Raw genomic sequence first — 24,700 nt, 5'->3', positions numbered from 1 at the left:
GTTCCCACAAGGCAGAAGATTCTGCCAGGTACCTTGCCACTCTCCAATCTGTGCCTGAGTACGTCATCCACAAGCGTTCTTTTTCCCACAGGTACGAAAGCATAATACTGTAATCAAGAGCATGCATTGATTACTCGCAGCGCTTGACATGGCAGTTGCCGCGATTATGGAGTACGAAGCCCAGGCTTGTGCTAGGCTACGGCTCCTCCCATGGGCAAAGCTGCCGAAACGACACAAGCGTGTGGAAGCCGTGGATCGACAGGAGGTGCAAATTGGCCGACACCACACCAGAAGTAACCTCATTTGCCCTGTCGTGTCAAGCGTATACTTGTATTGGCGCGGTTGGCACTTAGGCACTGGATCCCGGCCCTGGGCCGAAGCTGCAAATGCTCCAGTGGCTGGGGACTGGAAGCATTTAAGCAATTAGACTATTGGATCGTATCAGAAGAAAAATTCGTATAATGGGCCTGGTCAGGTTACAACCTCACCGATGACCGGGCTCTGTCGCGGGCAATATTCAGGGTGGGGTTATTCCATACAAGGCAACATGTTTCTTTTGTTTGAAACGCAAATTACATCTAATTTGTTGATCCTCACTTGGAAAAAGAAGGAGATGAAGCAGAAATCCTGGCCCCACGGCAGATGTCAGAGCGATCCTTTGCAGGGTCCTGGTCGCACCAAGCTAAAGTCAATCTTGCTTTAAGTCTAGTACCCGCGAGACACGGATAACGCCTCAAACATCTCCGCGAATCTGGCCCGCCACAGACATGAAAATCGTGGGATCACAGCATAAGGTAAGGAATGCGGGCGCCCGACTCAGCCATTGGACGGCCTGCAGCTATGATTGCTGGAAATTGTATGCCGTCTGCTATATCTGGTGAAATATTATGGAATGTGTGTACAGCTCAGCAGCTGAAAATCCAAGTAGTCAACGCCATGAGAAATGCCAAGCCAATGACCAATGCAGCCGCTTAGGCTCGGATGCTGTCGCCGGAGAATATTACCGCTGATTGACATATAATTGCCATGCCACATGCAGCTTGGCCTTGGTGGTGTCGCATTCTTGGCCTTCGACTGCAGCTCAATATATTGGGCACGGCATACATAGTAACGTACAGAGAGCAGTTATCGTGGGCAACAGTCAGCCCCTCCCCCGCTCAAAATGTGCGACATGACTGACCGTCCAGCATATCTGACAACCAGTCAAGTTGTTAAGAATATATGAGATGCGTAAGAGGCGTCGTTACTCAATATCACATCAGGCAAACACGCCAATCGCTTGCACAGCACGAGCCTCCTCGGCTGCAACGTGCAGGATGGATTGGGTGATTTGTTGGGCTTATGTCTATAAGGATGATACTTCGTGCGGGGATATGACGGCTGAATGTCTGATGATACATGCAATTCACTGCATTTGTGAAAGAGGAGAAGGGAGGAGAAATCGACTCTTACATCACTCTAACTGAGAGATTCGTTTCTGGACTGAGCAGAATAGACCTCTGTGCCAGACCTCTAGGTCTATAAATACCCCGAGTAGATATCGATCTCTGAGCTCAAAAATTCCTCCCATAGCACTACCAAGCGATTAGGCAAATAAAGCTATATTTCCCAAGTTATCAACTTCAGATAAACCCATCAAGAAGAGTCAATCACCATGACGACCGCCTTAGTGCCTCTCCCTGTCCGCCGCCACCAAAGGCCCCAACGGGTAGGCGGCTGGTTGCCCAAGAATCCAAAACTTATAGTCGGTTATCTGCGTGATCTCGTTTCTGAGGTCAACAAACATAAATTATCTGCTCCCAAAGACTCATTGAGGCTGAGCGGGCCTGTTCAAGATCTCAAAGATCTTATTGAGAGCTCTGCTGAGCTTCGAATGCTGGCGCAGGCCATGTTTGACGAAGTCCCCGACAAGGCACCGTACAATGAAGACCCTGTTGGAAACAAGCAGATTGAGTGTTACGAAAAAATGCTAGAATGCTTTGAATTCGTCATGAACCACAAGGCCCCATCGTGGAAGAAGCTAGAATATGATGTCGGTTTAATTGGCTTCCCATTCAACGCTATCCTGGACTGGCCTATGGCTACAGGTAGCGGATATGCGTTTTTCCTCAACCCCAGGGTCAATGAGAAGCTCAAGGTCATCCTCAACACTTGGAAACAAGAGGTCCTGATGACTGAGAAATCTCAATATGTCATTACTACCGCCGACGATGGATGGCTGAGCCATGAGGCTCTCGCGCACATCCAAGACGATACCAACGTCATTGGCGAGGAGCTGACTTTTGAACAAATCTTTAAATGTGATCCCGAGGGAGATCCAGAGCACTGGGGCTTCAAATCTTGGGACAGCTTTTTTATCCGCGAGTTCAGAAACATGGATCAAATCCGCCCAGTTGCTTTCAAAGACGACCCAAATTGGGTGGCGAATTCATGCGAGTCCGAGCCTTTTGCTCTTCAATCAAATGTCCAAGAGAATGCTTCATTCTGGCTCAAAGGCCAACCGTACTCGGTAACCGAGATGCTTCATGGACATAGATATGCAGAACAGTTCATTGGAGGCACAGTTTATCAGGCCTTTCTAAGTGCTACCTCCTACCACAGATGGAACTCGCCCGTCTCTGGAAAGATTATCTATACAGAGGTCGTCGATGGAACATACTTCTCAGAGCCTACCATTACCGGTTTCACCGCTCCAGAAGGCCCTGATCGCGCTGCCCCCGATCTTGCCCAGGGCTACATCAGCCACATTGCCACGCGAGCCATCTTCTTCATCCAGGCCCCAGAGCCAGTTGGTCTCATGGCGGCAATTTACATTGGCATGGCTGACGTCTCGTCCTGTGACATATTAGAAAAATTTAGCGGTAAGAACCTGCCCGCAAAGGTCGAGAAAGGAGAGGAGATTGGAACGTTCCATCACGGTGGCTCTACCCACTGCCTGCTTTTCCGACAAGGTGTCAATCTCGCTTTCGTAACCGAAGCTACTCCTGGAAATCTCAAGAGGAATGTGCCAGTGCGAGGACCACTGGCATATGCGTATTCAACAGCATTACCAAACTAACGATGTCGTATCGGGCATATTGCGCCTACTCCTGACTTTGACCAACAAGGAGGAGACTCATGGGTAAACACACTCCTTAGGTGCTGGGTAGTTGTATACACTCGTTAAATGAATGAATGAATAAACAAATATTAGCTACGTGACCTTGTCTATTGATTTTGTGCTATTCAAAATATTTACTGTAGTTCCAGAGTAGGTACGGATGAAGTTCCACGCCGTTCTCTTTGTAGGGCGGTCAAGTGGGAGGTCCTTTCCGTTTTCTGCTGCCAGGGAAATTCTCTACCTCAGGCAAAGAAACAATTTTAGCTGTTTTTGCTCAAAATTTCAATCAATAGGGGAAAACATAACAATTGCAGTAAATCTCTGTGCTAGAATTTTCGTGTGGCCTTGCGTCTACTATACATTCCAGATACATCGCACAGTTGATAGCTGCCACCCTAGATCGCCGCAAATGCACAACCTCGAAGAATCAAGAATTGAGAAACGGCCTAGAGATGCTTCACCTGGACTCCTTGCACCTCAAGATGGACCAATTAAGCCTAAATCTGCGTCTAGCACCTCTAGTTCATTCCAGGCCATCGCTTGGATGACTGTCAATACATTGGCCACAGTCGGCATAGCAAGTCTCTGAAAATAATGCATCTCTGTGTCTCTACTAACAACATTATAGGTCTTTACCAACAAGGCCATATTTTCGGAGCCACGATGGAAGCAGTGCCAGCTCACATTCGCCGCCATCCATTTCCTAATGACCTGGTTTACGCTCTTCTTGCTGTCTCGATCACCAATCGGCGTCTTTGTGCCTCGTCGAGCTCCCATTCAGCATCTGATCCCCCTGGCTACAGCAATGTGCTTCAACGTCATTCTTCCAAATCTCTCTTTGGCCTACTCGACAGTCACGTTTTATCAGATAGCACGAATACTGCTTACGCCCACGGTTGCAATCATGAATTTCGTCTTATATCGCGAATTGCTTCCTGGAGGGGCTATACTCTCCCTGATACCAGCTTGCCTGGGAGTAGGCATGGTCACATACTATGATTCTAAACCAACTGACGATGAAACCATCAAAACCACTTCTACGTTGGGAATTGTGTTCGCCTTTACTGGCATCTTTGCATCATCTTTGTACACAGTCTGGATTGCTGGCTACCATAGGAAGCTCAACATGAACAGCATGCAGCTACTCTATCTCCAAGCACCAATGGCTTGCTTCTTCCTTCTTCTCTTAATTCCCTTTTTCGATCAATATCAAATGTCAGCGCAGATGCCGTCTTCCTTGAACAAGGAAATGCTCGTCATTGCAGTATGCTCCTCATTCATTTCTGCTTTCAACTTACGGACTTGAGCTAATATTTCCAGTCAATGGTATTTGCTTCACTCGTCAACATCTCTCAATTTTACATAGTGGCACAGACTGGTCCCGTTTCCAGCACAGTTGTCGGCCATATTAAAACTTGCACCATCGTAGGCCTAGGATGGATCTTGTCTGGCCGTGCGATTAGTGACAAGTCGGCGCTTGGAGTCATTATTGCGGTAACAGGCATCACTCTGTAAGTATCGCATTAACCTGGAGGGCAAATACATACAAAAGCTAACATGCTAGATACTCATTTACCATGTTGAAGCATAAGAAGCGGGAAAGTGCTGGATGTGGAACAGTAGCTACAGCTAAATGTGATACAAAGATTGATACAGGCAAAGGATAAGTATGTTATTAGATGAATCTATGAACTAGAAAATCCCTGTACATATCTTCGTGTATAGACAACTGTACCATGATAAAACATAAAATAGATAACGCCGCTTCTTGATAAAAGTGAATTTATAGGTTGAAACGCTTCCGGTCTTTTTCCATCTTGGATTTCCACTCCCACTGAGTGGCATCCTCGCCTTCGCTTCCCGCTCGTCCAACTCCCTTGTCTACACGTCTCAGCTTCAACGTAAATCGGGGACCCAGCTCCTGCAATCCCGCTCGGATACCTTCAACACCCTTGAGCGCATTGCCCTCAGCATCGGTGACGCTCTTCTCCGTCGCACGCTTATCACGGAAGACGTATCTGAAACGTCTTACAAAGATGTAATCTCGTTGGTTGTGTAGCGCAGTAACCTGTCGGCCCTCAAACTCTGGTCGAGGAGGGAACATTGTCTGGAACAGCTTTGCGGTAAGGAGACCCAATGGCGTCTTAAAGTTGTTCAAAAGCAACTCCGGGTAATGGTTTGTAGGGTTACCGTGGCCGGGAAGCTTCTTGCCCTCGATCCAGTTGGAGATTGAGAAGTGGAATGTTGGTCCCGCGGGGAGATGGACGACAGAAAGTCCCGTAGGCTTCTTTTGGTCCTCCTTCATGAGAATAACGGCGGTATAGCCCTTCTCAGTAGAGAATTTGCAGATTTCGCGGAGAGAGTATTTGTGTCCGTAGCGGTGGGATGATCGCGGGACGTAGTTGCTGTTGGGGAATAGAGTGGTGAGGATGTGCGCCTCCTCGTGAAGGGTGGAGTTGAGAGAGGTTGTGACGAGAATCTTGGGTTCTGGAGGAGGTTCGTCGCTGAAGAGCGTGGGGAACTTGAGAGCTAGCGACGTCGGTGTGAGGTCGAGGTTTGTGCTTGTCGTTGATGGAGCAATGCTGGGAACTCTCTGGGCTCGTTTCTCTCGCTGTCTCTCCAGTCTAGCCTCTCGCGCTTCCTCATCTTCCTCCTCGTCTGAGTCCAACATACTGTCGTTATCGTCATCCTCATCCTCATCCATCTTCTCTGCCGCTTCGATCGCCGCTCGCTCCTCCGCCTCAGCCTGCTCCATGCGTCTCCTCTTCAATTGCTCAAGATCAACAACGGCTCCGAGGCTGTCATCATCGACATCATCCCAAACTCTCTTATGTTCCAAGGTGCGCGGGACATTTTTGGCAAGACGAGCCGCCCTGAGCTCTGGGTTTCGGCTCTCTTCTTTTCTACGACGGTGTCGCTCTTCGTGACGTTCTTTACCGGATGCTCTCTTGTGGGCGACAAACAGCTCTTTGCGCTTCTGCTTGTTGGCAATTTTGAGAGCCTGGGTAGGGGGCTTTGAGAACCCCATCGTAACTGCGCTTCGGTTGTCGATGTCGCGAGTTTGGGTTGGGAGAATGGCGGGTTGTAAAATTCAAGATGGAGGGTCGCATTGGCAGAACCAGTTGTTAGAAAATTTTAGCGGGTACTTGGATTTTTTTACTGCGTCCACGGTACTTTGATAAGATCAAGATTAGATAAAGGGCTTATCCACACACTTTCATTGGATGTAATCTCGATAAATATGGGTCAATTCTTTCTATACTTACGTCTGGGGCGTTTTTATTAACAAAAATTGGCTTGAAAAAAGTTTTGAGGATTCTCTTATCGTCGACCGCAAGTGAAGCCGCGTCCGTATCGTGGAACAAAAGTATATTCGACCTTTTCACCCGCCTCGATCAATTTCCGAAAATTTGGGGATAACAAAGCGACAATGGCGATCAACGGCACTAAGAGGAGAAAATTGGCGCACGATTCTTCAGATGACGAGGCGCAAGCCACGGCATCCAGGAAAGCCCAGAAAGACTTCTTCAAGCAGGCGTCAAACTGGGACCTTGAAGACGACTACGCATCTCGCCGTCGCAAGAGCAAGAAATCCGACAAAGAGAGCACCAAGCTGCCAATTAAGACAGCTGACGGCCGATTAGAGATCCTCCGCGAGCTCGAGAAGGAGGAAGATCTGGTATCTGTCGAGAGCGACACAGAATGGCTCGAAGGCCGAGAGGACGATATCGAGTCAGAAGTGGAGGAAGAGGTGCAAGAAGAGGCGCCCGCCATCTCAGAGGCTCAGCAGATCCGAGAGGCGCAGGAAGAGCTGGCAAAGCTAGCCACTGCTCTCAATGAGAACCCTGAGGAGCATGTTGGCTCGTTAAAGACCATTGCCGCCATTGGCGAGTCGCAGATCCCTGCCATCCAGATGCTGGCTCTCATGACACAGATGTCGGTTTACAAAGATATCATCCCTGGATACCGTATTAGACCTGCTACCGAAGATGACCCAGCAGAGAAGGTGTCCAAGGATGTGCGCACGCTGCGGAAATTTGAACAGGCTTTGGTTCATGGCTATCAAAACTATGTCAAGGAGCTGGCCCGGTGCGCCAAGCTGGAGACAAACCCCGTGAAAGGAGGACAAAGTGTTGCCGGCATCGCCATCACATGTGCCTGCACCCTGATAGATGCGGTTCCGCACTTCAATTTCCGTTCCGACCTTTTGAGGATCTTGGTAAACAAGCTGAGCAGGAAGAAGATTGATGGCAACTCAGTCAAGTGCCTTAAAGCGCTGGAGACATTGTTTCGCGAGGATGAAGACGGCAAGCCAACAATGGAGGCCGTTTCACTATTATCAAAAATGATGAAGGCTCGGGAGTACGAAGTGGACGAGAGCGTTGTCAACCTATTCCTCAGCCTTCGTCTACTCTCTGAGTTCGCCGGCAAGGCTTCACAAGACGCAGTGGAGCGAACTACAGTCAAGAAGAAGAAGTGGGAATACCGCTCCAAGAGAGAGCGAAAGGCCAAGAAGGAGCAAAAGTCTCTGGAGAAGGATATGGCCGCTGCGGACGCCATGGTCGACCACGAGGAGCGAGACAAGATGCAGTCTGAGACGCTAAAGCTCGTATTCGCGAGCTACTTCCGCATCTTGAAGATGCGCGCCCCTCATCTCATGGGAGCCGTCCTCGAGGGCCTGGCCAAGTACGCTCATCTGATCAACCAAGATTTCTTCGGCGACCTGCTCGAGGCACTCAAGGACTTGATCCGCCACAGCGACGATGACGTTGATGCCGACCTTGCTGTTCACAACGAGGACGACGACAGCGTCTCCATGCGAAACCTGACACGCGAAGCCCTCCTTTGCACCGTCACTGCCTTTGCCCTTCTCGAGGGCCAAGACGCCCATAACTCTCGCAACAACCTCCATCTCGACCTCACCTACTTCACAGCCCATCTCTTCACCTCCCTCCTCGACCTCTCAGTCCACCCGGATCTCGAACTCACAAAGATCGCCCGCAACACATCAACCACCTCCAAGATCAACGTCCAGACCACTACAGTCCTGCTCCTCCGCTCCCTGACCGCCATCCTGCTGCCCGCCTGGAACGTCCGCTCCGTGCCGCCCTTGAAGCTCGCCGCCTTCAGCAAGCAGCTCATGACAGCCGCACTGCAGCTACCCGACAAGTCTTGCCAGGCTACGCTCGGCCTGCTCAACGACGTGGCACACACCCACGGCAAGAAGATTGCCAGCTTGTGGAATACGGAGGAGCGCAAGGGTGACGGAAAGCACAACGCGCTTAGTGACACAGTCGAGGGCAGCAATCCGTTTGCCGCGACGGTGTGGGAGGGCGAGCTTTTGAAAAAGCACTTTTCGCCCAAGGTTAGAGAAGGAGCGAAGCTGCTAGTAAAGACTCTGCCCTGATAATTTTAATTCAATGTATAGTGGAGAGATGAGAGAAAAGCGTTGATTTAGATGAGCAATTGGGTAAATAATCTACATGGCTGCACTACCGTAGCAATAAATGTCAAGACAATAGACTGTTCGAAGTATTATGCCCATCTCTGAGCTCATATAGGCAAATCGCCTATCAAACTATCACTAATGCCTGTTATAGCAGCTCATTTCGCATATAATGTGATCCCCAAATGATGATAGCTAAATTTATCCATAGAGAATTGATGTCCTCATGCGTCCTCATGCCATATACCACAAGCAATAAAAAATCATCTGCCTTCCTTATGCCCACATCGAAGCTGATAGCCCTTTTGTTAACTTTTTGATGGAGGGGCTATCTTCTCCATTTGTATCCATAGCCTGTTCCTGATCCTGGTTAAGTCTTGGAACAAAGACTGGGGCGACAGGAGACAGTTTGCGTGAATGCGAATAGCCATGCCCACTGTCGACATCCGGGCTCTTGGGAGCCGGTTTTGTATCGTTGGTTGTGACAATGGCTTTTACATTGCCGGCTTTCATCTCACCATTATCATCATGTGCCCCATAAGCTGTGCTGGCGTTCTTCGCTTGTGTTATATGACAAGGACACGTCTTTTCATGTTTTCCTTTGGGTATATTAGCTCAATAACTATATGAAGGATACATAGGCGCTAAAGTTTTACCTTTTCCATCTAGTTCCTGGCAGGTACATTGGCGGCTGTTAGGTTTGACGTTTTCTTTGACAGGTGGAGTGTCCAAAGTGGGCGTTCCTGGGGCGTTTAGATCCATTACCTTGGATAACATATTGGCCAAGATGTCGATCTCTTGGCCGATACTTGGCTTCTTATCCAATATCGCATAGAAAGCATCCAGTATGTTCCCAGACTGGCCATTACCAGAGGATCTTGGTGGAGTGGAGAAAGGTTCAGGCTTCGTTGCTTCTCCATTGCTGTTCTTATCGGCCGCAGGGCCTTTCTGAGATTCTTGGCCAGCGATAGGGACAGGTTTTCCAGTAGCATTCTCGTCCTCTGAAGAAAAGTTAGCAGCTCCATATTTACATATCTTGAGAAACCACGATAGCTGCTTGAAGGTGCCAACATACTGGGCGGTTCAGCCTTGGAACCTGAGGAAGTAATGAAATCTTTGCCCATATTACCGATAACGGGACGACATGCAGCTCTTCTAGTCGCAAAGTCTCCAGAAGCACCATAATTTCGCCTACTTGGGGGCGGGGCCAAAGGGCGAGAGGATGGGACAGAGGGAACGAAAGTCTGGCGTGGCGGTGCAACGACTTGGCTGTATCGACTCTGCTGTCTTGGCCGATGGGGTTCAAAATGCTCTTTTCTTCCTCCAAAGCCGTCACCTCCAGGTTTCTTCTTCCCATTTCCTTTTGCTTTTGAAAAGCTTTGGGCAAGCTCGATGGCAGCCCTCAGCATCTCAGGGTCATTGTATCCACACCCACTCATTGTGCCGAAGAAAAGATTCAGATGGCGAAACGATGGGCAAATCCAGTGTCGAAATCCACTGCTCCCACATTTGCAGTACTGCGAATAGAACAAAGCAAATGTGAATGGTGTTGAAAAAGTGAAGGAGGAGAGAGAGAAATTACGAAAGCAAGTGACGGATAGCGGCGCGGAAGGTAGGGCAGTTGCTGCTTGTGTGTATGTGAAGAAGTGAATCTGGCAACTGACAACAAGTGTTTCTGTGCACGGGCAGCTTCTCTGTGCACAGGAGCATAAGAAGATTGAATGTGCCTTGAAGACCTGCGTCAAGTACCCATCTCGGGTATATGCAGCAACCCTGTAGGGCCACTTTGAAGAACACGTCAGACGCGACAGTCGCCAATGCAAATCAAGATGCCCAATGGGGCGTGCAAAAACATGATAGATAGCATGTTAAAACGAATATATGATGAGAACCAAGTTGGAGAATGACACGTTCCAAAAGACCTGGGCGACCCCAGTCAACAGATACAGTATTGTAGACATAGATCTTCATGCATTATACAAGTAACCAGCAACACTCCCAAATTTGGTCCAAATTTATCCACGTCTATCTATTTGAAGACTTATTCTAATGACCATTAATCAGTAATGCTGAACTATACAATTATATACAAAAAGACAGTCTCTAAACTCTCTATATCCGGGTCGCTCGTCAGAATGCCAACCTCGCTAATGCCAAAGCAAGCCGTGAATAGGCTTGCGTAGAAACATTTCTATTCCGTGCTATTTCACGCGCTTTGTTCCAATAGTTGTTTCTATAGTGCCTATTTGAGTTGTCTTGTACTCAGTGCTGGGCACCTCGTTGATCCAAGGTGAATTGACCGGCGCCACAAGATTTTCGACGACGGCTAAGAGTGCTTCGGCCCCCGGAGCATGCCGGGAGATGGCAATCGAGGACACTCTTGGGATACCGAGGGTGCTACCTATCTTCTCGGAACACGGTTTTGAGAACCCTACAAGTCGTATCTTTTCTTTTTCTGGCATGTTGCGAGACGCGGCTGCAACCATTTGCGGGAAATGGTGGTTGAAAGCTGGCGACTGGCTTCCTCTAGCAACGAAAACCATAGAATAGTCTTTAGGAGACGGGTTTCCCTTCTCGGACGGCTTTGATAGGATTCCGAGATTTTGAGTGATAGAGTTGAAGCCGACATCTACGCTTCCACTGAGAGCTAAGCTTCGTGGTGTCGGTAGTCTGGCTGAATCTTCCGCCCCGTCTAACTTCATTGCCATCTTCTTTTCCCTTTTAGCGGCCCGCTTTCCTTTAGAGGGTTTGACGTGAGTTCTGCGGTCTTGTCCGATGGGACTCAGAAGACTTTAATGCCTTTCTGTTAGCAAACTTACTTCCATTGAGAGTATCATGGCTTGCCACTGCATGCGATGCTCTACTCGGGCTTTATGATGAAAAAGTTAAATAGTGAACTTACCTGCAGAGGAGTTCCAAGATGGAATCTTGGTTATCAATCGATATCTCGGGCCTGTTAAAATCCGTTAGTTGAAACCTATGGTCGACAGGGACGCCGTATTGGATTCGGAAGCAGCGTACCATGAGGACGTAGAGAAGGGCGTGTCAAGGTGGTGGACAAGCCGTTTTTTTGCTGCAGGTGTTGTCATGGCTCGCGAATGTGTATCGGATGGGTATACGGGATATATAGGCCGAGTTTAAAGAAGTATATCAGGAAAATTGATTGCTGTTGATGCAGGGATGAAAATGAAATGGCAAGCTCTTGATACGGTGCTAGTTTGTATTCTCTGACCCTGATATGTGCAGTCTCTTGAGGCGTCCTGAGCGTAGACCCGCAAAACTCAAGCCAGCCCAAGTAAAAAAGTCTGCGACAAGGAACGCTAAGCTAAGCCTCACCAAAACAGGTGGGTCTGCTGTAGAGGATATGAAAATAATGCCCGCCTACATGGGGATGTGGTATTAAATATAGAAATCATACATCAATTTAATATCAAAAACTACCTTGAATTACAATTATAAAAGTAGATTCAGAAGATTCATGCGCGTATGAAGAGGTCGCATTATGATAGTTGTCGAATTACGCAATTGGATGCTGTACGTAAAGTCTCTGATCCCCATGTTAGAACTTCGACTCGGGTGAGGCTTGAACCTTCGGGTCCCAACCACAAAAGCGTAGGTTTGAAGATGATTAGTACTACTACTCGCCATCAAATGTTCATTTTCTGTTCACAGCTGCTAATGACAGGAATAGAAGACACCGTAGATACAAAGACACAGGCAGCGTGATACCCTACCTCTTAGTAGTACCAAGGCCATCGCTAAGCCAAAAGGCACATTCCCAACGAGTAGATCTTAGTGTATTATCAACGATGCTCCTGGGATTCAACAGATAATTGCAACTACACAGAGCAAGTATATTTCGGTTCCTCCTTACCCACGGTGGAGTGCAGATAAAGACCACTTTGCAAATTTCTCCAGCAACAGAATCTATCTGTGGGTGGGTATATATTTCCGCCTGCCACGCTCTGCTCTCAGCCAACTTTCAAATAATAACATCAATTCACATCCATCTCTATTCAACTGGACAGTAGTCTGGCGCAGACCTGCCTCAAACGAGGCATCGAAAAAATCCAAAAATTGACGAAGGAAGTGCCCGCACAACTGAAGTCGCCCTGACAACTCTCACCACACAACAACAGCAACAGCAACAGCCGCATCATCGTCATTTCTCTGGCCCTATCGCGGCTCGACATCTGGACTGCAGCTGTCACTCTCGCCTGTTGCGGCCCGCTGCACCCCTGTTACCGTCGTGCCTAACCATCCCCCACTACGCATCACTTTCTCCCCGCTTCACGCACTATTACCACATTCTCATTGATACCTGTACTCCCACTATTCCAAAAGCTAGCAGACAACGCTACCTACCTACGCAAACCAACGCAACGAAGCACTCTCGCTGGAGTTGCAGTCAATTTGCAAGGCGTTTGCGGCATATGCATGCATGTTACTTGGGTTTCTCGAGCCTAATCCCAAGTCCACGTCCGAGCCCAAGTCGAGACCCAGGCGAACAGCCGGAGGCTTAGAGGCTTGCATATATTCTGCTTTCTATTCTATTTGACGTTCCCCATCGTACCTCTATCTAAAAGAGGCAGATACGCAGATACTGGGCCGTACCCAGTCTTCTTGTATTAACACGCATGTGGCTACTAATACTACTAATACGCCTAGATATTTACTTATTCAGCACAACGTGCTAGTAATCACAACATTACAGCCAGCTGGCCTAGATCTCTACAGCATCGAAAGCAAACATTCGGCCAGAAGTCATCGATAGCAGCATTCGGTCTTATCGACAGCCTTCTCTGTTCTTTTTCGTTTACTCAAGAAACGAAAAAGGCACAAAAAACATTCACCATCCACCACGCCCAGACAACCAACTACTCCCCAGCATACAGTACTGCAGTACTGTGTTAATCTGCCATACTGATCGGGCACTGGCTTCACCGGAGGCGCCCGATCCAGCGTTGCCGCCGCAGGTACTGCGCTAACAGAGGTAAGGCAACACCCCACCACAGCTGCCCGCTACTACCTGGGGGCCTAGTTATAGCTACCCCTCGCCTTAGTTCCACACAAGCACCGCGTCCCTCCAATGCTGCTTCTCCGAATCCTGACTTCATCGCGAGTCTAAACCACTTTTTTTCGGGGCTTCATATGCATCAGTCTGGCTGTCCAGCTTCTGCTCCCCTTGTCTGCTGCGCATAGCTGCAGTTCCTTCAGCCTTGTTACTGCACTACTGCCTTCACTTTGCGCACGGCGGCCTTCGCAACCACACATGTTAATTCTCTATAGTTGCCGCCCAGACGGCCCTCGCGTTGCCGTGACGTCTTTGGACCTCCACGCTTCGTGCTTCAACGCTCATCCGCACCGGCTAGATGGAGCCCGTCCCAGAGACTTCCGACGTCCTGGAGCCCAAAAACTCTCCTGAGACGAGCTCGACTCGGCCGAATCCCTTTGACGACAGCGACGTTTCGTCTCGCAAACGCCGGCGCACATCTGCCTCGGGCTCGCCTTCAGCCTCTGTCGAAACAGGCGTGCACCGCTCAGACTCTGGCTCAAGCCCGTTCTCTACCGTCAACACCAGTGTCGCCGCCTTAGAGGATAAGATGAAGGTCGACCAGGACTCTGAGCAGCCTCGAACGCCGCCTCAGAATGTGAATTCACGAGCCTTCTCTCCCGAACCACCAACATCCAGCCGAGTGACAATCAATTTAAGAAACGCACCATACAGCGACTCTACAGCCTCCCCCTCCGCCCCGCAGTACTTCTCTCCGTCAAAAGTTCGAATACAAACTCCCGAAGAGGACCAGGTCCAGAAGAGCATCGAAGAAGAAGCTGATCTTGGCCTGGCTGTAAATTCCGGTGGAGGTCTGGGAATTGCGCACGCCTCGCCGGTGGCTTCTCCAAGCCCGCCTGTTGAAGTCATCGCCATACAAGAAGATGATAGCGTGGCAGAGGAGGTTGAACTCGTATTTGACCAATCCCTCCTAGACAGTCCCATTACAGATCCCACAACGGAATTTCCCTATCATAATATGCAGAATACGCTACTGGAAACATCAAATCGCCTTTATGATTACGTGTCGTCTCGTCAGTATCTAGCATATCATGTAATTTGTAACAACAGGGTGCTAATTGTCCTTTTATGCAGAATCATCTCTAGACCCAAGCGTCTTTGAGCAAGTTCAAGTTTGGTTAGACAAGTTTCTCGCATTTGCCAGGCAAACCAACCCACAAGCTGTTCTTGATTCTCTTCGAACGAATAGACCTTTCTGGCTATCTTTACCAAACGTTATCGATGCTGCGATAAGCAGACAGTATGTCATAGGTTATACTTTAAAGCTTTGAATCTTGGCTAACAATCGCTCTAGACAATGTCTCTCAACTTTGCCAGGGGTGCAAGCCATCAGGGTGGCTGTGCTCAACTTTTATCACTCATTCTTGGCTCTCACAGCGCAGCTCGTAATACTTGACTGTCAGTCCATCCAAGAATGGCAATCTAATATTCAGCCCGACCCCGATGGCCCGCTGTTGTTTGCTCCCGATTATCTTTATCAGCTTCATAGGCTGAAACAATACCATGATCAGCTTCCAGACGGTGACTTCTCCGACTTCCCTCTTAACCCGTGGGGCCGAATAGATCCCGCATCATACTTTATACGTCAGCTGCAAAACTTTTCTGGAGGCAGTATTGAATCTCTCGGCCGTTTAGCGACAGCGCTTGCCGGGATCGTATTGACAGTCCCGAAATTGGTTGACATCCTTGCGCCTATAGCGCAAGTATTGGTTTCCTGTCTCCATGAGCCCGCTGACGTTGTGGGCTTAGACTCACAAGAACAGCTAAGAAATGTTTTTGACCTCTGGAAATCTCTCTCCTCGCTCCTGGGTGTAGTCATTGACAAGCACGTGGGCCATTTGACTAAGGATAGGGCTGCTTCGCTAATAGAAGCTCTCGGTGAGATGCTTAGGATCTGTCTGCCATGCGGCCACAAGGATGCCATCCGGCTACTCGAAGACCATAAAGCAGAATACCCAGACCTCGTGACATCATCAGAAGAAAACCTTTCGACTTCGCAGACTGTCCACGCCATTGCGTGGGAGTGGAGAACAGACATGCTTGCGAGATTAATTCGTTCAACTCAAATGCAGCTGCGAGTGATGGCCATTGAAACCATTAGCAATGAACTCGTCGATAGTTGGAGAAGACTCGGAGACCGCGACATAGACCCTCAAGAGCCTTTTCTCGATCACCAAGGCCGCTACTTGCTCCGGATAAACCTAGTGGATTACCTCATGGGCCCAAACTGTCACCCTGAACTTATGTCCGGGAGCACTAATATCATTGGATTCCTGGTAGTGACCAAAATGTACGATGCAGCACATACCGATCGTTTGTGGCAGGGCATCGCAGAGAGTCAGGATCCCCGGGTTGCAAGAGCTCTCACCGATCTAACCAGCTCAGTCACCAATCTACTTGATCACACTGCACTGTTGTCTCTTTGTAGGAAGTTCCAAACACTTCCAATTCAAGACTTCAATCATTCGATAATATCGCTCTGGAACAATGTGCTCAGGGAACTGATAATACGATGCCAAAAAGAGCAGATGTCTCTTGGACTTCTTCCATATGAGCTCTGCTTAAGACTCTTGAGGGAGTCGTCAATATGCACATCAGCTTCTCAGACGCTCCATCCAGAAGTACAATCCGAAGCCGCAGCAGGGTTAGACATTTTAGTGGCATTTGGCATTGATGATCAGGACCGTCAAAAGCTATATTCCTACTGTGTTGAAGACGTGGCGGCAAAGTCTCCCACTACGCCAGGCAGCCTACGTTTTTTACAGCTCACTATGAAGGGAAACATGATAGCTGAGCTGTCTGTGCTGATTGAACAGTTTGATTTCGCGAGATTGCTTGTCGAAGAGCTGGAACATGCTATCCATGCGGGTAGGGTTGCCGGAATGCCTATGGTCCTCTCCGGGATCTCGAACCGACCAAGAAGAGACTTCATTGCAAAAGTTATTCGCCATCGACCAGATGCAGTATCTGGAGATTTGGGAAAGAAACTTTGGAATCTCTTGGTCGGCACCGCTTGTCTTGGCGACGAGGACAGGAATTCAGGTTGGGGCATCTTTATGACTTTCGACCGTAAGACGGCAGCCGAAAATCCGTTTCTGCAATTATGTTATTCCCTGTACTTGCCCGAACTTCCTCCTTCCTGCTTTTGCAGAGGGATGCTTAATTGCGTCAATGCACAGATCTCTTCCGCGGTAAACGACAACGCTGTTGATTGTGCGCTTGATGACCCGAGTTATGTAATTCAGAGCGGCTTGGAACAGCTTTGGCGAATTATCCTGTGTGCTGATGATGCTGAGAGTGTCAGCATTGGTATTAAAACCTTGGCCGTTGACGTTTATCTGGATAGCAAGGCGATTTTAACATATCCCTTCAATCGGGCCCGCCAGGTTCACTCATCCTTTGTCGATCGTTGCCTGCGCCAATTGAAAGATGCCGCAAGGAAGATCAAAGCATCAAGCGACGGGACGTCAAGTGGCGAGGATGAACCAATGGTCATTGTGACGAGTGAGGACGACATCCAAAAGCAGGAGCGCATCTTCACCCGAACCCTGCAGCTCCTCAGGCTCTTTGTGGAGACTCACTATACAAAACCTGCTCTATGTGCCCCCGATTTCAGACCATTCATCAATCAAGATCCAAACGAAGTCCAGGGAGACCTTACAAAGCTCCAATATCAGTCGTTTGATGATGGGCTACAAACGGAAATGAAGCCTCTGCATATCGGAAAGCTCAACACCGCAGCCTCTCTATTATGCAAATTGAAGCTTGAGACGGGCTTTGGCTACTATCGCGTATTTTATCAAGGCCGGCAGTTCCTTCCTACTGAGGAAGAAATTTGCAGATCTCTGGAAAGCTTGGATGTCAACGAAGGCCTAATCCTGGTGAGACGTGAAGAAGACGACACTGTCATTTCAGTCCGAGTCAAGCCAGGCTCATCTCCCATTGAGATTCAAATCCTGTCTCGCTTCCAAGAGCTCTGGATGTATCTAGGCATGGAAGATGCAATCGCCAAAGAAATCTATAGCCTCCTCATCCAGCTACCCACCGACGGCGGTATCATTGATCTTTTTGAGAGTCCAACAGCCACACACACTGATATCTTCCCACCCAGACAGCCTTACAAATCACTCTATGTCATTAAGGCATTGACTGAATATATTGAATCAATTCGGTTGATAGAATCAAGCGATGAAGCGGGTATAAAGGCTTTAAGATTTTCCCAGAGCTCGTACGAGGAGGCCCTCAGAAAATCCTATTCTTTGATCGTATTGGCTATATCCAATGAGAGTTTTCTGGACCAAATCAATCCCACGTTGCAAATTGAGCTCATGGAAGCCTTAATGGCAACCTTTGTTCGGCTCTTGCAAAACAATTGGCTCCTATCGGGGCAGCGAGCCAACAACAGTGCGACATACCCGTCTCCAAGTCGTCTTGTTGACATTTTATCCTACGCATCAGGAGCAATACAGGAGGGCTCCGAGTCTTTGATTGACAGCACGATTGCTGCCATATTGCGTTTGTGTCTCTTGCACGATGCTTTCATGGAAGAAGTCGCAACTCTTCCCTCTTTCACGAACCTTCTCAAGAGGCTAATACTTCTGGATCCACGCTCCACAGTAAGGAAGCATGCCGTTGAAATAATAAAGGAGGCAGTGGATATAGAAGAAGGCTTCATACAAGACTCTCTGCCCATCCCATCCGAAAGTAGCGTTGTCGTATCATCCTATCCTCTGACGAAATACGCTTGGTCTACTGTGTCAAGCTTCCTTTTCGAAGCAATCAGTATTCCTAGCCAATGTCATGAGTTTTTTGGCGCTCTTGAATACTTATTATACAAGGCTTCCCAAATTATGCCTCCTGAGGTGGATACACCCGTCTTTGCTGCGCAAGTTTGTGAGCTGCTGCTCAGCCACAATTCAACCGAGTCGCTCGATCAGCCAGGGACGCAAGATGTTTTGGCAAATGATCTATTGTCCATTTTGCTCAGATGTCTTCAAGTTGACGAAGCGCTGCCAGCTTCCCCAATCTTACCCGATGACATTGTGCAAAAATTATTTTGGAGGCATCTATTCCCCAAGCAACGAACTCAACTAGGACATCCCGTACAAAACGTATTATTGAAGGCAGATACTCGACAGAAGTTGTACGAAGCCATTCTAAGACTGACAGAAAACAATCAAGTCATACTCGGCCCGTTGTTCAGATCCCTCAACTCCCTCGTTCCTTACTTTTCGGACGAAGAAGATGGCCATTATATATACGATCTACCTTACCAGTTTAATCGTGAAAAGGCTATTAAACCATGCGGCTATGTTGGCTTGCGAAATCTTTCAAATACATGTTATCTAAACGCGCTGCTCACTCAGCTATTCATGAATACCCAGTTTCGGCGATTCATCCTCAGTTTGGATCTTCAAAATAACGCTGGTTCCCAACAGCTATTGTTCCACGCACAAAAGCTCCTTGCCTACATGCAAGAAAGTCATTGCCGATTTGTAGATCCCGAACTATTTGTTGGAAGCATCAGAACGTACGAAGACACCTATATCGACATTAACAACCAAATGGATGTAGATGAGTTTTATAACTTGTTATTCGACCGGCTGGAATCTCAGCTGTCGACAGACGACCAAAAGAGGAGGCTTCGAGGGATCTACGGCGGGCAACTTGTCCAACAAATCAAGTCAAGGGAATGTACACATGTATCCGAACGGCTCGAGCCATTTTCCGCCATACAATGCGATATCAACGGGAAACGAACGCTCCAGGAGAGCCTTGAGGCTTATGTTGGGGGAGAAATCATGGAAGGCGGTGAGTAATTAAATTCATACAGCACCATCTGGTATAACTGTACCTTGGCTGATGAAAACCTGGTTTACAGATAACAAGTATAAATGCTCGCTCTGCGATCGGCATGTTGACGCTGTAAAGAGGTAATTCAAAAAAATTCAGCTGATCTGTGGCTGATTATTATGCTAACGAATATTTTCTTCTCCCTTTCTGATTTGCAGGGCTTGCCTCAAAGATGTACCAGACAATCTAATTTTTCATCTGAAACGATTCGACTTCAACCTTCGTACGGTGCAACGAAGCAAGATCAATGATTACTTTTCGTTCCCTCGTACGATTGACATGCAACCATACACAAGCGAATACCTCAGCAACCCAACAACCGACGCGAAGCAAGAGGATATATTCGAGCTAGTGGGCGTTCTAGTGCACTCCGGCACGGCAGAATCGGGCCATTATTATTCTTTCATCCGAGAACGCACATCAACAGATGACCAGCCTCGGTGGATTGAGTTCAATGACGATAATGTATCACTATGGGACTCGCGCAACTTGGCGAACCATACATTTGGCGGCCCCAGCCAACAATCAGTGCATGATGCAAACGGGACAGGGTATACTAAAAATTACAGCGGATATATGCTTTTCTACCAGCGCTCCTCTTCCCTCGCTAGAGAGCAGCAGCAAGCAATATCATCAACAACGGGGACTATTGCCCCCGTACAAGTTGAAGTTCCCCCGGACCTGAAAGAACACATCCTCCGCGAGAATGCACTCATCCTCAAACGACACTGCTTGTTTGATCCTAACTACATTACATTTGTGGAGAGTTGCTTCGCTCAAGCAAAATTATTCGGAAATAATTCGTCACTCAGTCCAGGACAGCAGCAATCTCACGACCCAATATATGATTTACCTCACGGATTGAAAGATTTGGCAATGGAGGTAGCTATAAGTCACTTGGATCAACTTGTTACGCGAATCGAGGATACACCAAACTTCAAACCTTTCTCAGAAATGATCCGAACGGCTGTTGTTGAATGTGGAGACTGCGCGATTGCGTTTTTCGAGTATTTCAGTAGGCGCCATGCGGCTTTCAGGATGCTAGTCCAGCGTCATCCAGACGCCGCCGTTCGCACCTTTTCGTGGAAAACACTGATTCTCGCAATGGAGAAGATATCCATCGAAACACCGAATGTGTACGATCAGCTAAACCTCAGCATTATCCAGGACGACAGAAGCGACATTGCTATCGATTCCCCAGCTTCTCGCAGCCCGTCATCTCCAAGACCCTCCGTCTTGGAAGAGGCAATGTTTCTCTTTGACCATCTCTGGCGGCACTTTCATTTCCATCTTCGTTCTTGGGACGAGGTCTTTGGTCTGTTGCTCGATTTTGCGAGAATGGGTCCGCGAGAGGTAGCCCATCTGTTGGCGAACGATTACCTGCTTAAGCTGCTGCGCATCATTGCAGCCGACACAATGATGGATTTACCGTTGAATTATGCGAGAATGCTACACAACATCTTTCGGCGAGTTCCACGGCCACCGTCGTATGCGGCGATCTTGGCGCTCATCGACTATTTTATATCGCAGCTTGAGCCAGTCCTGGGCGCACAGTATATCGTCGATACACCAGAGGAGCGGCTGAACCGGGATGAGGCACCGTTTCCTTGGACAGCAGATGAGGTTCAGTTGATACACAGCCACCCAGAGCGTCAATTGGCCAGCTTCTTCATCGAAAAGCTACTGGCGATTGATCAAGCTCGCCCCACTACCCATAGCATACTAGGCCGCTTGACGTCGCTCGCGTCTCAAATGGATCTGAGAATCATGAATAGTCTACGAAGAAAACTAGAGGCAGACTCGACGATGCAGCCAATGGACCCGTTCCTGAGAGCCGCCGCCCAGTATTTGGAATCTACACAGTCAGCTGCTCACAGTCGAAGCATCGTACGCTTTATCGCTGCGCAGGCCCAGAGCTTACAGAACACTGAACCCGTAGCCTTCTTGGAATTCTTTAGCGCGTCACTCAATCTAAAGAGACCGAATGGTGACATAGCACGAACCATCGAAACGTGCAGTCTTGAGACGTTTCCAGACTGGGTACCTCACCTACTCGCATGTGGAGACGGCGGGATAAGATACGACACTGTGCGCTTTCTAGATGCTGAGCTCTTTGATCGCATGCCCAATATAGATGATGTGGATGAAGACGATATAACAATGCTCGAGCGAAGGGAGAACTCGAAAGAAGTTATCCGGAGACTGGGCATGGCATGCGTATTTTATCTGCGAGATACGCACATCAGACAACGCGCTCAGATCGGACGCGATACTGCTGCTATGATAGTGCAGGTAGCGGCCAAATGCACCCCGTACTTTTCTGATGAGCCAGGGGTGGATGATGAAAGAAGCATCGAATTCAACAACCTCCAGCTTGGTATGCATATTCTTTTAACACCATATTCAGCTGACCAAATTGGCAAATTTGTTGATACATGAAATTAGAAATCGCGAATGCTGTGCGAACAGTTATGGTTGATGAGGTGGAAGATGACAATTCTGGTAAGACTATGCAGCGCCAAACTATAGAACCTTGACTGATATGATTGTCTTGTCATTTTTTTTTTAGACTGGGAGGGCTCTTACATGTCATCAGATCCGTTGGATTGCCAGCCGGACCTGGGAATTCAGCAGATTGGGGAGCCAGACGAGGCTCTCGCGACATGATTAAGGTATATACTGCCTCCTTGTAGACAGGCTATGACAAACATAACGAGGAAGGTTTCAAAGAAGCAATAAGGTCTGGAGTTTGGGAGTTTGGGCTGGTAATCATTAGACGTTTTATTTTATTTTCCCCCCTTTCTTGCCCTATCTATCTTACTATCAAGCACTGCCGATTAAAACAAACAAACGAGCATGAATGAGAATGCAAGCATGTACGACCAAAAATGGTGGATTTTGCGCATAGCGTCGGAGTGAAAGGCGCAGAGGAACTTGCAGCTCACTGTGAAAAGTGGCTATCATGAATTATGTTTAGGGTTAAAGAAGAAGGGACTGTTATTCACGGCAATGGCAGAATAGATCGGTATGAAGCAATGTTTAAACAGAAAGATTAACTATTTTGTCCTTCATTTGTTACTGTGTTCTTGCTTCCATTCTTCTATGTGGTATGAGGTGACGTTGACAGGATACCCACATGGGCACGCGTGATGCTGCAGGCTATGTGGCCATGGTAAGGCTAAGGGACCGTTATTAGTTTAAGCTTAATGCAATGATCTTCATTTAGGAAAGCAAAAAAAGAGACAGGTCGATCTAATGAAGAAAAGGCTGGCCCCTGTCAAACGGGTAGTGAGTTGGGCTCCCTTGGCAGGAGAAAGCTGAAGTGTGGATATCGGAGCCAAAAATGGGACGCCGAAGATGCCGAGAGTGGTCCGACTGCGAGGGGGTGGGTGGAGGAAGGGGGTTTCGTGGCCGGATGCCGAGATTGAACGCAGTGCAACCTCATTGCTGGTATGAGATGTGTCATTTTCACATGCTTGAGATGATGTTTGTTTTCTAGAAGTGTGTGTCATCTAATAAGGGGTTGGTTGTATGTAAGTCTAGCTGTGGCTAGGTATGTAACTCTTGGTGACTAAGCAGTCAATGTCCCGTCATGCAGATTATCCAATGTAACAACTGCAGTGTATCGTTTGTAATTTCTCATCTACATACAAAAAACGATATTAGTCTGAACCAAGGCTGTCTAAGACGGAAGCCGGTGGAGCATAAAATGTAGTTCCCGTCAAGGCCGTTGAGAAATCCAAGATGCGGTCGTGCTTCCCGGGAGGGTCGCCGACAAACATGCGCTCCAGCATCTTCTCAATCACCCATAGCCGGCGTGAATAACCAATAAAGTATGTGCCGAAGACGCCGGATCCGGGTGAGCCAAAGGGCATATTATCGCGCAGGATGCTATACTCGTTGCCGTCGTCGTCCTCGATGGTGGCGAGCGTCTTGTGCGCCTGCTGGTGGCCGTCGGGCTTGTCGTCGAGCTCCATGTTGTCGAACTTGGTGCGACCAATGATGGCCTCCTGGGCTTCCGTCGAGAGGCCGCCCCAGCCCTTCATGTCGTGGACGTACTTTTGCACGACGACGTAGCTGCCGCCGGCACACTCCGCATCTTCGCTGGCGATGAGCACCGAGTCCGGCACGGCGGGGCCCACCGGGTTAGCGGTGCCGTCGACGAAGCCGAGAAGATCACGGGCGTCAAAGTAGCGGAAGCCCTGCGTATCGTCGACTACCGTAGCAGCATCGCCGAGCTTGCTGAGCAGCTGGCGCTCAAACTCGAAGCAGATGTCACGGCGGTCGGCACGGATGTGGAACAGCAGGTCACCCGGCGTGGACACGGCCGTGTGCTTGGCGCCGCTGATCTGGCGGAAGGGATGCAGCTCTGCGGGGCGGTGGAGGCCGGTGCCCGCGGTGAGGACGTCCCAGGCGTCGGCGCCGATTCCCACGGCGCAGGAGAACTGCGAGTTGAGGTCGCGCAGGACGACATTTTTGCCGAGGTCGCTGACGGAGGCGAGGACGGAGCGGACGGTCTTGACGGCGGAGGGGGAGGACGAGTTGATGGCGAGGACGAGGAAGGTTGCGGATTTGGTGAGGGTTGCTTGGACGGCTTGGTTTTGACTCATTTTGGTGGTGGATTTGGGGGATTTAGATTTCTTTTTGGCGTCGAGGCTGGAGCTGGTGCTGAAGCTGCAGCTAGAACTGAGCTTGGATGATGAGATTAAAGATAGTCTTTGAGTATTGTTATGAGGTAATGAAAATGAATGTCGTGATAGTGAGGAGCGGGGTCTTGAGTGAAACTGAAGCTGAGGCGGGACTAGACAGAGACAGTTCCGGCCGTGACTGAATCGCACAAGTCTCTGGCTTTGCAATTGAAGTTGAAGGGCCCTTGCTGTGATGCGGCTGGCCGTCACATCCATACCTCGGCTTTCGGCACTGAAGTGAGAATAAGACGATGATATGAGGATATAAATAAAAAGGAACAAGAGAGGATGAGCAAGAGCAAGGATTTGCTTATGTAGCTCAATTGAGGTAGCTCCAATGGGCTAAACTGCACGGCAAATGGTTGATTGTGGACCTGATTAATAGCTTTAAGCTGGGATTATTAGCGGTGGTGGTAGCTATGAATTGACAGTAGAGTAGTAAAGTGACGTCAGGCGGAGGTTACAGACCCAGTTAACGCATCCGAAGGCTTTCCGAGATTCGGGCGGCCAATGGGAAGGTGGATTTTGGTCAGCGGGGC

The 24,700-nt window shown here is 48.7% G+C and overlaps 8 protein-coding genes across 8 annotated transcripts; 4 read left to right on the top strand and 4 right to left on the bottom strand.

Annotated features, from left to right (window-relative positions):
• Positions 1 to 1,560: 1,560 nt before the first annotated feature.
• Positions 1,561 to 3,584, top strand: GGI43DRAFT_367131 (Phophatidylserine decarboxylase domain-containing protein). The gene has a single exon (XM_083202480.1). It carries the CDS (start codon positions 1,655 to 1,657, stop codon positions 3,056 to 3,058), a length of 1,404 nt encoding a protein of 467 aa, XP_083061458.1. The 5' UTR covers positions 1,561 to 1,654; the 3' UTR covers positions 3,059 to 3,584.
• Positions 3,510 to 4,825, top strand: GGI43DRAFT_433781 (triose-phosphate transporter family-domain-containing protein; the record flags this gene model as incomplete). The annotated part of the gene is made up of 4 exons (XM_083209794.1): positions 3,510 to 3,668; positions 3,729 to 4,364; positions 4,421 to 4,611; positions 4,665 to 4,825. 4 exons carry the CDS (start codon positions 3,510 to 3,512, stop codon positions 4,765 to 4,767), a joined length of 1,089 nt encoding a protein of 362 aa, XP_083061457.1. The 3' UTR covers positions 4,768 to 4,825.
• GGI43DRAFT_403861 (rRNA-binding ribosome biosynthesis protein RPF1) lies at positions 4,590 to 6,171 on the bottom strand. Its single transcript, XM_083205845.1, has one exon. The coding sequence runs from the start codon at positions 6,126 to 6,128 to the stop codon at positions 4,884 to 4,886; it is 1,245 nt and encodes a 414-aa protein (XP_083061456.1). The 5' UTR covers positions 6,129 to 6,171; the 3' UTR covers positions 4,590 to 4,883.
• A 255-nt stretch (positions 6,172 to 6,426) lies between these two features.
• Positions 6,427 to 8,729, top strand: GGI43DRAFT_403860 (nucleolar complex-associated protein-domain-containing protein). Its single transcript, XM_083205844.1, has one exon. The coding sequence runs from the start codon at positions 6,531 to 6,533 to the stop codon at positions 8,505 to 8,507; it is 1,977 nt and encodes a 658-aa protein (XP_083061455.1). The 5' UTR covers positions 6,427 to 6,530; the 3' UTR covers positions 8,508 to 8,729.
• Positions 8,730 to 8,822: 93 nt separating this feature from the next.
• Positions 8,823 to 9,985, bottom strand: GGI43DRAFT_383364 (uncharacterized protein; the record flags this gene model as incomplete). Its single annotated transcript, XM_083203375.1, has 3 exons — positions 8,823 to 9,145; positions 9,203 to 9,547; positions 9,622 to 9,985. 3 exons carry the CDS (start codon positions 9,983 to 9,985, stop codon positions 8,823 to 8,825), a joined length of 1,032 nt encoding a protein of 343 aa, XP_083061454.1.
• A 526-nt stretch (positions 9,986 to 10,511) lies between these two features.
• Positions 10,512 to 11,877, bottom strand: GGI43DRAFT_403858 (uncharacterized protein). Its single transcript, XM_083205843.1, has 3 exons — positions 11,568 to 11,877; positions 11,449 to 11,499; positions 10,512 to 11,336 (listed from the first exon to the last, which is right to left on the bottom strand). Exons 1-3 carry the CDS (start codon positions 11,633 to 11,635, stop codon positions 10,748 to 10,750), a joined length of 708 nt encoding a protein of 235 aa, XP_083061453.1. The 5' UTR covers positions 11,636 to 11,877; the 3' UTR covers positions 10,512 to 10,747.
• A 2,041-nt stretch (positions 11,878 to 13,918) lies between these two features.
• Positions 13,919 to 22,480, top strand: GGI43DRAFT_433779 (uncharacterized protein; the record flags this gene model as incomplete). Its single annotated transcript, XM_083209793.1, has 7 exons — positions 13,919 to 14,633; positions 14,695 to 14,860; positions 14,915 to 19,431; positions 19,502 to 19,553; positions 19,632 to 21,850; positions 21,919 to 21,975; positions 22,043 to 22,480. The coding sequence occupies 7 exons, from the start codon at positions 13,919 to 13,921 to the stop codon at positions 22,138 to 22,140; spliced, it is 7,824 nt and encodes a 2,607-aa protein (XP_083061452.1). The 3' UTR covers positions 22,141 to 22,480.
• Positions 22,481 to 23,037: 557 nt separating this feature from the next.
• GGI43DRAFT_366988 (Dyp-type peroxidase) lies at positions 23,038 to 24,557 on the bottom strand. The gene has a single exon (XM_083202478.1). It carries the CDS (start codon positions 24,375 to 24,377, stop codon positions 23,136 to 23,138), a length of 1,242 nt encoding a protein of 413 aa, XP_083061451.1. The 5' UTR covers positions 24,378 to 24,557; the 3' UTR covers positions 23,038 to 23,135.
• Positions 24,558 to 24,700: the final 143 nt, after the last annotated feature.

Source organism: Trichoderma evansii (assembly GCF_050947405.1).
Source record: "Trichoderma evansii strain SZMC 28006 chromosome Unknown GGI43scaffold_8, whole genome shotgun sequence".
NCBI lineage: Eukaryota > Fungi > Ascomycota > Sordariomycetes > Hypocreales > Hypocreaceae > Trichoderma > Trichoderma evansii.
Note: the sequence above shows the minus strand (reverse complement) of the source record. Positions and strands in the feature narration are given on the sequence as shown.